The 13,340-nt window shown below is 50.1% G+C and overlaps 1 protein-coding gene across 6 annotated transcripts in view; it reads left to right on the forward strand.

The window, feature by feature from the left end:
• The window catches only part of EML6 (EMAP like 6), a 226,943-nt gene that overhangs the window by 207,299 nt on the left and 6,304 nt on the right, over window positions 1-13,340 (forward strand). For 4 of the 6 annotated variants that reach the window (XM_036027959.1, XM_036027960.1, XM_036027962.1 and 1 more), the window contains 9 exons: window positions 1,351-1,449; window positions 2,071-2,091; window positions 2,443-2,616; window positions 6,082-6,290; window positions 7,035-7,192; window positions 7,844-7,958; window positions 9,889-10,077; window positions 11,260-11,432; window positions 11,861-12,023. In XM_036027959.1, the coding sequence (XP_035883852.1) occupies window positions 1,351-1,449; window positions 2,071-2,091; window positions 2,443-2,616; window positions 6,082-6,290; window positions 7,035-7,192; window positions 7,844-7,958; window positions 9,889-10,077; window positions 11,260-11,432; window positions 11,861-12,023 (1,301 nt within the window). The remainder of the gene's footprint in view (window positions 1-1,350; window positions 1,450-2,070; window positions 2,092-2,442; window positions 2,617-6,081; window positions 6,291-7,034; window positions 7,193-7,843; window positions 7,959-9,888; window positions 10,078-11,259; window positions 11,433-11,860; window positions 12,024-13,340) is intronic. The other 2 variants (XM_036027961.1, XM_028517434.2) reach the window with 1 other exon arrangement.

The raw sequence follows: 13,340 nt of genomic DNA on the forward strand, positions 1-13,340 counted from the left end.
CTTGTGCTGACTATTTTGCTAGATTTACATGAGGATGAGAACACACAAAAAAACAAAAATTCCCCAAATGTCCCTTTACTCTGACTTTCAAATTAAGAGTTTAAAATGCTACAGCTCAAACAAAAAGAAGCATTCAGAAATTTAACAGACACCCATATCTTTATCATCAGATTTAAATGTTAATATTTTGCCTTATTTGCTTCATATCTTAAAGCAAATGTTGTTTTTTTTCTTTTCCAATAGTCATGTCCTTCCCAATTTGTGTAGTTGCTCATGCATAGGTTTTTAGATAGTGAAACCATTGGGCACACAGTGATTTGTCTTTTGGAGGAGGAGGGCCTTGACATTTTCTACGTAGTATTCTCACTTCAATAACAGTGTGCTATTTCCTCGTTCATCAGCACCATCCTTCACCTCTTCGTGAATTTACAGTGGCCCCTTTGACAGTCGGCAAACCCATTTGCCACGACAGATGATCAAGTATTTCTTAGTTTTCCTTCCACTTCCTGTGATGTCAAGTTGGGGCTTTCGGGGGTGAACCACCACCTGTGCGTGCCACTCGGGCGCCCAGGTGGGTTGGCACTTTGACAAACAAAGATACTTAAAAGGGATTCTCTAAGTATAGATGCTCCTTGACTTATGATGAGACTATGTCCTGACAAACTCATCGTAAATTAAAAATATCGTAAGCTGAAAATTCATTTAATACCCCTAACCTTCCGAACATTGTAGCTTAGCCTAGGCTACCTTAAACATGCTCAGAAAGCTCATGTCTGGCCTCCATGCAGCTGGGCAGGTGGCCTCCCTGCAGCTGGGCAGGATCAGCTAACACAGCGAGTACACTGCAGAGTGTCTGCTGTTTGCCCTCCTGACCGCGGGCCAGCCAGGGAGCTGGGGCTCACTGTGCTGTGCTGCCGCTGCCCAGCATCATTGGAGATTTGTACTGCACATCACTCGCTAGCCTGGGAAACAGTCAAAGTTTAAAATTCAAAGTATGGTGTCTACTGAATGCGTATCACTTTCTGTAGAGTCAAACCATCGTGAGCCAGGAACTGTCTATATTTTCCTACTTCACTGTCTTCCCTGTCCGAAAAGTAAGTGGTGCCTTTCTTGTTCAGTAAGCGTTACCTCCAGGCCTCTGCTCAGAGGTAGACATGGAGAAGCTGTCAGTCCCAGGCTGAGGGGAGGATGTAAAAAACAACCTCCTGTCTCCCCAAGAATGATCTTGAAGTGAGAATTTGGGGTGTAAGCTGTCATTCTACAGGGCGCTTCCAAAGACTCCACACAAAGCCTTGGGGTTGCCCTGAGATCTTCAGGCTCCCCCACTCACCCTCCACATCTGTCTCCCAGGGAGCCAGAGTTTCTACTTGGAGCACACGGACGACATCCTCTGCCTCACGGTGAACCAGCACCCCAAGTACAGAAACGTGGTGGCCACCAGCCAGATAGGTAGGAGCGCCCTGCTGCAGCCGTGGCTCTCCCCGCTGAGCAGGAGCATTGACTTAGCAGTTACAGGGGAGGGAGGGGCGGGCTACCAACATCCACACTTTCTCATTGACATTGCTGTTGACTTTTTGAGCCCAGAAGGTGTCTGTGTGGCTTGAGTTGACACATCGAGTGACTGGTGATTCTGAGGACCCGTAGAGTCAGGCCATAGCCTCGTATTCCAAATAAGTAGATGCCCCCATCACTCTGGGCTTGTGAGAATAATTTTTCAGACCCCAGGTATCAAGTGAAGAGCCCCGTGTCTGAAGCCTGGTGGTTGTGCTCGGTCTGGTAGACTGCGGTGTGCGCGCCGGGGTCTTCTGTATCCTAGGCAACCGTCAGTGACAAATGTGACCTGATTCACATTTGTGAAAAGTGTTGTTGTTTTTTTCCACTTGGTCATTTCAAAGGCAGTTTTTACAAACATATCTTCCTGCTTGTTTTCATTGACCCCATGTCCATTTTTTGAATTTCATTTGGAACTTTCTGATGCTGGTGTTGAGTGCTTCACTATTCGAAACATGACTTAATTTAGCTGTTGTTTTCCCTTGACGCTTCCTCATTGCCATTGCCCACCTAATGCAGGTGATGTTGCGGAGACCCCAGGTAAGGCTGGTCCATCGTGAGTAGTTTGAATCTGCACAGCAAAATCATGTCGATGTATCATGTTTGCTGATTGTATCCGGCTGAAGCGCGGATACAAACCATTGACCTCATCAGTCTCCTTTGTGTAACCATCTCCACAAGTGAACTTGTTGGGCGTACGTGCCCTTAGTCTCTGTCTCTAAAAGCACAGCATGTGTTTGCTGTGGCCTTTCACCTCTGGCCAGGTCAGGCGGTAGGTCCCTTAGGCCCAGTGACCGTAAGGCCCCGAACGCTTGACTCTTAGATGAACATAGCATTGCTGTGGCTCCACCATTCCCCAGCCTGAACTCTTTGTCACGCCTCCACGTTCAGGAACAACACCTTCCATCCACGTCTGGGACGCCATGACCAAGCACACCCTCTCCATGCTGCGGTGCTTCCACTCGAAGGGGGTGAATTACGTCAACTTCAGTGCAACCGGAAAGCTGCTGGTGTCGGTGGGCGTGGACCCTGAGCACACCATCACCGTCTGGCGCTGGCAGGAAGGTAAACAAAGCTGGGCGTCTGTCCGTCCGGGAGGCTTGCTTTCGTCATGGGCTGGACTCCGACCTAGATCTGCCTCCTGCAAAGCCCACCAAGGTGCTGCTGTGGGATCAGCAGATATCAGGGCTCTTGGGGTCCTAGGGAGGCTGCTCACTGGACACCACTGCATCCCTGGACCCCACGCTCAGGAGGGGGTCGCCCGTGGCAGGCCTGTGCTGGCCAGTGAAGGGTCTTTGGGCACAAAGTGCCCCAACACTGGCAGCCTTCTTCCTCTAGCAGGAGGCAGAGCAGCCTCTTCCAGTTCTGTCCTGACCGCCCTCTGACCCAGACTTCCTTCTCCTCAGCACTCCCTCTGGCAACGCCTGGGTTCTGCTGCAGCCTTGCACCTTGGTTGTCTTATTACAGGAACTGGGGACAGGGTTTCACCCCCATAGTCTCAGAAGCATATTGGTTTCTTTACATTTTAACTTTTTAGAAATGGGGATTCATTTTATAATCAAGGTTTACATTTAATTTATCAAGTTTTCCTTCTTTCTTCCCCTTCCTTGACACACACAAGCACACATGTGCACAGAGACAAAGACCCTATTAAATTTCTGGGGCTGCTATTAAATTTATGGTCATCTTAGACTCAAAGATGTGTGATCTTCCAAGCGTATGCTCAGGCTGGCAAAAGCAGATCCAATTAGGTAGGACATTAATGAGGTCTGCCTCCAGCCAGGCAGCCCGTATCTGGGGCATGCTAAGCCTGGCATGCACAGAGGTGGCACGTCTCCAACCCAGGGCTTCTAGAATCCCATTATCTCAGCCTCTTCCCCTGGGGGGGGGGGGGGGGTGTGAGAGGGAGCTGTGAAGAGCTGAGCACAGTGGGTGGAGAGCCCCAGTCCCTCCTGAGCCCCCACGTGAGAAAAACAGGTTGGGGACCAGCGGACTTGTATGATGAGGCTCACTCGTCATAGTCCATCCACTTCTCATTTTCTTAATATTGTGTACAGATGGCCCCATAACCTGCATATTGGGGATGCAGGTTCTTTCCTCAGAATGTTGATTAAGTAAACTCATCCCCAGATGAGAAACCGAGCTGCTTAAACCATAGCCTCGTAGCGTCACTGAGTTGCAAGAATTGGATAAGTCTTCCTGCCCAGTCAGCATGCATCCCACGGAGAAATTCCTCCAAGCGCACTTCGGGCGGGCCGACTTCCATCCTTGGCTTGGACACTCTCCAAGATGTGGCCCTTGTTGTTTCACAAGGCACCCCACCCTGTCTTGGAAAGCTCGTATAAAGCCCTTTCTTCTGTGAAGTCACAACTACCTCATAATGCCTTTCTTCTGCACTACCACTGACTACTCTCTGCGGTAGCCAAGGAGAAGTCTATTCCAGCTTCCTTGGAAGACAGGCACATCGGCCCTGGTGCACAGTCCTGATTCTGCAGCTCAGGCTCTCCCTGCTCACTCCCCTTGCCTGTCCCTCTGGCCAGCGCCCGCTCTGGCCTGGCCCTGCCCTGGCACAGACTGCAGCTCACTAGGGGGCCCTTCTGACCTCCTGAGGGAGCATTGGGGGAGCCAGGTTCTTTTAAACAAGCTCCCAGGAGAAAGAGAAGCCTTCTCTTTGCTGGTGCTCCCCCACAGTCTTTGTCGGAACGAGCGCTTTGTCAGAATGGCCCAGAAGGGTTCTGAGCCAGTGACGGGGTTTAGTGGCCTCTCCCCAGCCACCAGCTCTCCTGAGCTGATTGTCCTGCTTACAAATAAATAAGGTGTGTTTTCAGGGACGTTTATGTACATTTTTAGGTAATAATATACAAAATAAAATGGAGTAAGAAAATGAGCTTATTATAGAAACTGCATGTTGTCAGGTCCTAGATACTTGTCTGGAATTTGTCCTGAGAGGCCAGTACGCTGCGCAGAGGGAGACAGGCATCTCAGGGAGAAGTGCTCAAGGGCTTGCAAAGGACAAACAAACAGTGGCTCAGGAGACCGGTGCATCTTATTGTTTTATTTTGCATTTCCCCTGGGACTTCTGAGATTGATCCTCTTTCCATCAGTTTAATGACGGCTTGTATATTGCTGCTTCTGTAGTTCAGCTGTTCAAATCCTTTTTCTGCTGGAGGTGGGAGGGTTGTTTGTCTTATGATCTGCAGTTCTTTACTGAATCTTAATGTTAATTCTTTGTCTCTTGTAAGTTTTGCAAATGTTTTCTCCCACTCTGTTTGTCTTTTAATTTCGTTTATGGTGTCCTTGGGGACCATGAGCCCAAGGTAGTCAGGATCTGTTACAGGAAGTTAACATTCCATCCCCAGAGAGAGTTACTGCTGGTGGTGAGAGGCAACCAGCGGCCTCCCCAGCCTCCTTGTCCCTGGGGGGTGGTTCCAGTAGGGAGTAGCTGCAGGCTGGCTGTGGTCCACCCGTCCGGCTCTGCTGGAGAGCCATTCATTATAAAAACAGGTGAACGTGAGTGACGAGAAAGAGGGGAAGAAGAGTTATATGTGAGTGAATAATGGAGAAAAGATATGAGGAAACTAGAACTAAAACATTAAGAGAGTTAAACTTCTAGTATCTTTTTTTTATTTTTCTTTAAAATAAAAATAAAAAATCAAGGGCTGATGAGACAAAAATAGGCGAGGTTTAAAATAAGGGCTAAAAGACTGGAAGCCAAGAGATTTTAAAAGGAGCCGAGAGCACGATCGTCATCCCAGTTCTCACTCACAGGACGCCCACTGTGTCGGGCGCCGGCTGCGCGGCCTCGCCTCTGTCAGTTCCTCTCGTCCTCTCCACACTTTCAAAAACGGGAACGATGATGAGCCTCAGTGTACAGATGAGGAAACTGAGGCACAGAAGTTAAACAGCTTGTGCAAGGCTGTCCTACAAATAAATGGCGGAATTGGGATTTGATTGAGACAAAGGTTCAGTAAAACTCAGGAGAAAAAAAGAACTCAAGAGACAAGTAAAAACTGTAACTGGGCTGAGGAAAAAAACTAGTAATTAAATGTAAAAGGTAAGGAATTTAAACTTCAAAACCATAAAAGAAAAGGGGGGTTGAGAACCTTTATTTAAGAAGAAAGTAAACGCAGAGAATGAGTCCCCAGTGACATGGGGAGGGGTGGTCATCATCCCGTGCGGGTGGGTCTTGTGTGACGTGGGGGGTGGGGATGCCCTTGGCCATTTTGCCCTTTTCTCTAATCTGGAAGCTTTTTTCTCCCAGGCTCTCCTTTCCTATTGTGTCCACAGGTGCCTGGGTGCGGCTTGAGGGGTGGGGTACAGTGGAGTCGGATGGTGTTAGCAGCACCTGCAGTCCTGGAAATTTTCCCGGACACAGACCCTCTTTCCCACCTTGGCAGCAGCCTGGGGGCGGGCAGGGTGCTGTCACAGGAGAGAACTCCGGAGCGTGCCCTGGGCTTGCTGGGACGGAGCTGTGTGCCTGGCCCCAGGGGCTCCCGAGGGCCACCTCACTGGACTCTGTCATCCACACAGGTGCGAAGGTTGCCAGCCGAGGGGGTCACCTGGAGCGCATATTTGTGGTGGAATTTCGCCCTGATTCAGACACACAGTTTGTGTCTGTTGGAGTCAAACATATGAAATTCTGGACCCTGGCAGGCAGCGCCCTCCTTTACAAGAAAGGGGTCATCGGGTCCATGGAGGCTGCCAAGATGCAGACGATGCTGTCCGTGGCCTTCGGTGCTGTGAGTGCCAGCAGAGGCTTCCTGAGAGGAGGCCCGGAGCCCCTGGGCACTGGGGGAGGCGGGTAGGGGAGGATGGCCGAGAAGCTGCAAACAAGAACGCCATTTTCACATTGTCAGCTTTATTGGCTATTTTGCAATCACTGTTCCCAAAATGTGAGAAAACGTAGTTCCCACTCGGGGCAGAAGGTTCACTATGCCGGAGGCCAGCTGACTTGGAAGGCCCTAGTGAGCCACAGAGGAGGTGGGGATCATTTCTACCGTGACATAGCTTCCCTCTTCTCTTCCGCCCTGTGTGCCACAAATTCCCCCCAACCGACATCTGCAAATGGGCTGCAGGGGCCCTCAGCCAACTGGCAAGATCCCCCAGGGACATTTTGAAACACAGTCCACTCTTCATGGCCCTCCAGCTGTGAGGTGCCCACCTCCTAGATGAGCCCCAGGAAGTGTCCCTCAGATGTCCCTGAGATGGAGTCCCTCCCCTCCCATCCAGCCCTCTGGGGCTCAATCTCAGAATGGAAGTTCACTTGAGACAGAGCTCTGTTCAGTGGGGTAGTGAAAAGCCACAAAGTAATTCAACAGACTGAATTTCAAAACCAGGTGATCTATCATATACCTTTTGTGGCTCTCTGCAAATTCTTTCGCCTTTGCTTAGCACAGGTCAGCATGAGTGCACGTTTCCACTTCTCCAGCGTGGGGCCCTCAACAGGGGAGCGAGTGTCTGGGAAGGTGTCTCTTTGTTTACAGAACAACCTCACTTTCACGGGCGCCATCAACGGGGATGTCTATGTGTGGAAGGACCATTTCCTCATCCGGCTGGTGGCCAAGGCCCACACGGGCCCCGTCTTCACCATGTACACGACCCTGCGGGACGGGCTCATCGTGACCGGCGGGAAGGAGCGGCCGTAAGTGCAGCTCCTCTGGAAACAAGTGTCTTTCTGTTTTGTTTTGGGTGAAACTGACAAACATTTACAACTTAGACAACATGCAGATTTTCATGATCTTTTTCCGCACCAGGGAGATCAGTCTGCCATTTCTCCAAGAGGACCCTAAGGCAAAACCTTCAGAAGTAGGAGTCAGAGGAGAGAGGGCATTTGATGGCAATTCAGAAACCGGAGTGGTACCGAGAACAGACATGAGCGACTCTGCTGTTTGTGAAGCATTGCCCCCCAAGGCTCTGAGGGGAAGAGGCGAGGGAGAAGTGAGAGCAGGACAGAGAAGTTCCCCTGGGGATGGGGAAGTTGTAAAAACGAAGCAGAGAAACAGGAGAAACATTTCTCTTTGTGTAGGACCTAATAAAAAGCTTGATTTTCTAGATTACAGTTCTCTTTCCTTCCATGATCGTGGCATTTCAAGGCATTCTAGGACATCTACAAGTTCAAGGGGTTGTGATGGCACATTGGCAGGCCCTAGGAAAGGGGCTGCCCTGGAGGGTCAGTCCTGCTGGGCCCTGGAGCCTGGGACCTCAGTGAGACGACAGGGAGAGAGGGCAGTGGAGGCCGCAGGGGGTCTGAGGATGAGGGCTGGCACGCTACGTTCCTCTTCATCTGTTCCAGGACCAAAGAGGGAGGCGCCGTGAAGCTGTGGGACCAGGAGATGAAGCGCTGCCGGGCCTTCCAGCTGGAGACGGGGCAGCTGGTGGAGTGCGTGCGCTCCGTGTGCCGCGGCAAAGTGAGCGCGGCCGTCTGCCCGTGGCCAGGCCGGGCGGGGGAGGGATCCCCGTGGGACTTAGTCCAGACCCTCCCAAGTGTCAGCCTAAAGTCAAAAAGTTGCAATGAGAAGCAACCAATGTGTATTTGGGATCCAAAAAATTGCAATTTGGGGAGCACTCATTGAGGCAAAACCCAAATAGTGTCCTGATTACAGGGCAAAAGCAAGGTGTTTTATGAGAAAAGAGAAGGAATAATTACATGAAAAGAAGAAAGAATTCCTATTGGTGAACTACTCTTGGCTATTCATGATTCGTAACTGATTCTGTCATCAGGTTGCAAGTCCAGAATCATGTCTTTGTGGTGAGAATATTCACTTTCCTGCTGGCTTTAGAAGCAATTGTTTATAAAACAATGTTGGTTTTAGTTCAGTCCAAAGGTCTTGCCCAGGCAAAGTGCAACCAAAGAACAGGACGAGCAAGGTCGTTGCTCTGGAATGGCAGCTCCAACTCCACTGTGAAATGGCTCCATTGATGCCATTTTCCACACCAGCCAGGCACTTCCCTGTGCTGGGTCCTGAGCCCTTAACACAAGGCTCCTGGGAGTGATGTGTACTGTGCTGGGGAGGTAGCGTAGCAGAGTCAGGCAGACCTGGGTGCAAACAGTGACTCACTCAGCAGAACTGTGCCTGTGACGTATGTGCTACTAAAACCTTCTGCGTCCAGCCCACGGTTATTATGAGGATCACATGCGTTATACATGCACAGCACCTTTCGTCATGCCTGGCACACAGCCACGTTCAGAGGGAAGCTCCTGTTATTACAGATAATATTATTACTGGCACAGAGATATTAAATAATTTCCCCATGCTCAAGGTTATACAGTCAGTGAGGGGGAGAGTAAGGGCCACCACATTGATTGAGAGTCACTGGTTTTCAAGGCGTACCTTGGCTGAATATCAGAAACAACTGTGGACTCTTTTTAGAAAATGTGGCTGCCCAGGCTCCCACCCACAGCTGGCAGATCAGAATCTACAGGACATGTTCTCTGTTTTTCCCTTCTCTTCTTTTTTTAACCTCTCCCCCACCCAGGAGATTCCAATGCACTTGAAAACAAATCCCTATTTAACAATATAACCGCCTTGCGTTTACATTTTTGAATTGATATGAGTCTAAGGATTGCTTTCTAGATGGTGTCCATAAGAAAAAGGCAAACTTTGTAGTCCACACAAGTTGCAACTGGGGGTTTTGTGATAAAAGAGGTAACTGTCAATCATCTGGAAGGGAAGTTAGGTACGTGGGATGTGGAGGCAGGACTGGCCCCGGGGCCTGGAAGGCATCCCGAGACAGACTTTTGTTCAGTATCAGGAGGGACTTAGGAGGAGTGTGAGCTGTCCCAGAGCAGAAACTGGCTGCCCTGCTCGGTCGTGAGCCTACAGTCCCTGGAATGTTCTAGCAGGGACTGGTGATGGAAAATTTGGTGCAAAGCTCTCGCCCAGGGTGGCTGATGGAGCGGAGGCGAAGTGAGAAAGTGGAAGGAGGTTGCTCCAGGAAAAGCGGCTCAGTGGTTAAAGACAAAGCACCTCTCTGCTCTTCCTGTTGTAACACAGGGGCCAGTAAAGGCACGTTCCCAGGCTGTTCTAATAGTGCTTTGTTTTAAATTATTTTAGACTGTGGCAAAACAAAGGTAACGTAGAATTTACCATTTTAATCATGTTTAAGTACAATTTCATGGTGTCACGCACAGTCACCTTCTTGTGTCCCCGTCACCTCACAGAACTTGTTTCATCGTGCAGAACCCAAATGCTACCCATGAAACTGTGAGTCCGCCTGCCCGCCAGTGGAGGCAGCCACCACCCTGCCAGGCCCATGGGCCTGACTACGCCAGGCAGTTCACGTGGGTGGGATGACACAGTGCTTGTCCTTTGTCTAACGGTGTTTTGATTGCGGCAGGGGAAAATTTTAGTGGGGACCAAAGATGGAGAAATAATTGAAGTTGGTGAAAAAAACGCCGCTTCCAACATCCTGATTGATGGACACATGGAAGGAGAGATCTGGGGCCTGGCCACACACCCCGCCAAGGACATCTTTATCTCTGCCAGCAACGACGGCACAGCCCGCATCTGGGACCTGGCAGACAAGGTGAGGGGCCCTCTGTGCCAGGCTCCTGGGCCCACGTGTGGGCCTCCCGGAGCAGTGAGGAGAGGTCAGGCCAGGCAACGATGAATCAGGGGAGCTGAACAAGAGATCAGCACAGGTCAGTAATTAAGTTAGCCTAAGGAAACACCCCCAGCCTATCTGTCTACAAATATTTATAGCTGGAATACTGTACGTGAGAATGATTATTCTCTTGTCAAAAGAAAAAAACAAAAACAAAAAACCCAAACCTAAAGAGAGAGCGAAATCATCTTTTCTGTACAGGAAGACTAAAAATGATTTAAAATGGCAGATGTTCCCAAATGGAACATAGCAATCAAAATCCCAACAAACTTCTTGTAGAGTTTGGAAAAACAATTTAAAATATCAAAAAATAACTTTAAAAACTCATCTGGAGTAAAAATCTAAAATAGCAAGGACCAGTCTAGGGGAAAGAAAAAGATTGTTTCCAAACCTTGTCTAATATTAAAACAAGTACTTAAGTTCCTAAGAATTAAAATACTCAGTTTCATCCCCAAATGACGAGTACATGTTTGAGTCCCGTTTTCAGTGCGGATCAGAGAACACAGAGGCAACAGCCTGAGCATGATTATTACAGTCACGCCAGTTCCCACCGACAGTGGTGTTGGTTGTTCCCAGCGGCTGTCCTTCCCTGAATGCCTACCGCACGCCAGATGCGTCGTGTACGCTCGTGTTAATGCTTTCAACAGCCTGGCAAGGCCAATATTACTATGGCTTGTTTCTCAAATGGGAAGGTGGGGAAGTATTTCATAACTTACCCAAACACGTGCAGCGAGAGCCAGGATTTGATCTAACAGTTGCTGAAGCGCAAACTCTTTCACCTGCACAATAAATAATAGATCAGCAACCTATGGCTGGAGGGTCGAGGTGGGCCTGCTGCCTATTGCAAGAGACCATATGGATGCCAAAGCCTAAAATATGTACTTCCAAACCATTTACCGAAGACTTTGAACTCCTGCCCTAAAACATGTAGTCTCTCAAGCTGCTCTAATTAAAACCTACTGCCCCCTGCTACTCAGGGATAGTAGCTAGAAGCCAGCACGTCGGAGGCCAACCACGTGGCTGCTCTCGCCTGGGGGCAGGAGTTCCCCTGGAGACCGGCCGAGGCAGCCAGGGCTCAGGTGGTACTACTTTGTATCAATGTAGAAGCTGCTCAACAAGGTGAACCTGGGCCATGCAGCCAGGTGTGCGGCCTACAGCCCTGACGGGGAGATGGTGGCCATCGGCATGAAGAATGGAGAGTTTGTCATCTTGCTGGTGAACAGCCTGAAAGTTTGGGGGAAGAAACGAGATCGGAAATCTGCTATCCAAGATATCAGGTACACAGCAGGTGGTCCAGGCAGGAGGAGAGAGGTGGGCGTTCCCCTTCCCGGGGGTTCCCATTTCAGAAGGGCCACAGCTGGGATGAGGAACTCAGTTGTAAAGAAGGCCCCCTTTCAGTGAGCCGGCTATGAAAGGAGACCCTCTCACACATCAATTCTCAGACACGCCTCTACAGGTTTCCACAGCAGTGTGGTGAAAACTTCTTGTAAAATGCCCTTCTACAAAAGGCTGTGTACATGTGTTTCCTCACTTCCTTGGGATTTGATCCAGAGAAATTGTCGAGTCCCATAGAATATAAGAGAAGCTAACCACGTGGGAGTTAGAAGTGAGGTCTCATGGCCTCTGAGCCTGGGCGGCCCATCCCTGAGCCGCCCCGGGCCTGGCCAGCCCTCCAGTGACCATGCTCTTGGGTTGCTTTCTCTAGAATCAGCCCAGACAGCAGACTCTTAGCCGTTGGTTCTTCTGAGCATGCAGTTGACTTCTATGACCTCACTCAGGGCACAAGCCTGAATCGCATCGGCTACTGCAAAGACATCCCCAGCTTTGTCATTCAGATGGATTTTTCTGCAGATGGCAGATACATTCAGGTATGTGTCAGCTTCACTGGTATCTGGGGCAACCAGTAATAGTAATAATAAGAATGGCTCGTATTAATCGAGTGCTTCCTTGTGTTCCCACCAGGATGCTAATTTACTCTGCACAGGAACCCCTTTGGGTACTCTTGCCTTTCCTGTCTTATAAATGAAGAAACAGAGGCTTACCGAATTTCAGCAGGTTGAAGAAATAGAATCTAAACTAGTAGAGTGTTTCTCCAGTAAGAGAAGCAGGAAACACAAGCCCTAACTGTCTGTAATTCTGCTCTCACCTCGCCTCCAAAGCTTCCCACTTCCTAGTTCTCAGGGGCTGCACCTGTAAACCGGTGTCACTTCACACACTCATTCGTGTTCATCCCAAACCCTACTTGGTTGGCCCCTCCACACCAGGGACCTGGACTCCAGCTAGTGCACCTGGAGGGAGAGCTCTGCAGTGGATCCCGGGGGAACTGATGAGTGGGGTGGGGCAGAGAGGGGTCCCGCCCTTGAAAGTTATAGCCGAAGACAGAACAGTTTCTCCAGCACTCTGAACAAATATAATGCATTTGTGAGCTGACCTGGCTTTGGATATTCATGTGAAGGGAGAGAGGACATGTTCGTTCATCAGATATTTCAAAACCTGGCACTGTGGCAGGCTTTTAGACGGACAAAAGGGTCCCGCTCTCTGCTCTCCTGGAGTTTGCCTTGTCATGGAGAAGACAAGCAATAACCAGATAATCACAAAATATACATGGAAGTACAAATGTGATCACTCGCTGAGAAGGACCGGTGCAGGGTGCTGTGGGAGCATTCGGCAGGGGCTGAATTTAGATTCCCTTCCCTTCTCTCTGCCTAAGTGGTATTTAAGCTGAGGCCTGTAGATGTGTAGGAGTCAGCCAAACAGCGGGCTGGGAACACGGGTCCACGCCATCTGTGGGAAGGCCCTGAGGTGAGACAGACCTCCACGCATTCCCCCAGCAGCAGGAACATGTTGGGAGGCTGGGCTAGAGGCACCTGCAGGGCCGGGGGCGCCGAGATGTAGGTGGCAGCCATTTTCTGGAAAATGGCCAGGTCCTCCTAGAACGGGGGTCCCCAACCCCCAAGCCGCAGACCAGTATCAGTCTGTGGCCCATTAGGAACCAGCCTCGGAGCAAGAGGTGAGCAGCGGCTGCTCACTCACATTACTGCCCGAGCTCCGCCTCCCATCTTCCCCATCCACCCCACCCCACCCCCATCCATGGAAAAATTGTCTTCCACGAAACTGGTCCCTGGTGCCAAAAAGGTTGGGGACCGCTGCCAACGAAGATCCCAGAGAAGCAAGGCTCTGGCCCC

Source organism: Phyllostomus discolor, chromosome 6, assembly GCF_004126475.2.
Source record: "Phyllostomus discolor isolate MPI-MPIP mPhyDis1 chromosome 6, mPhyDis1.pri.v3, whole genome shotgun sequence".
In the NCBI taxonomy this organism is placed as follows: domain Eukaryota; kingdom Metazoa; phylum Chordata; class Mammalia; order Chiroptera; family Phyllostomidae; genus Phyllostomus; species Phyllostomus discolor.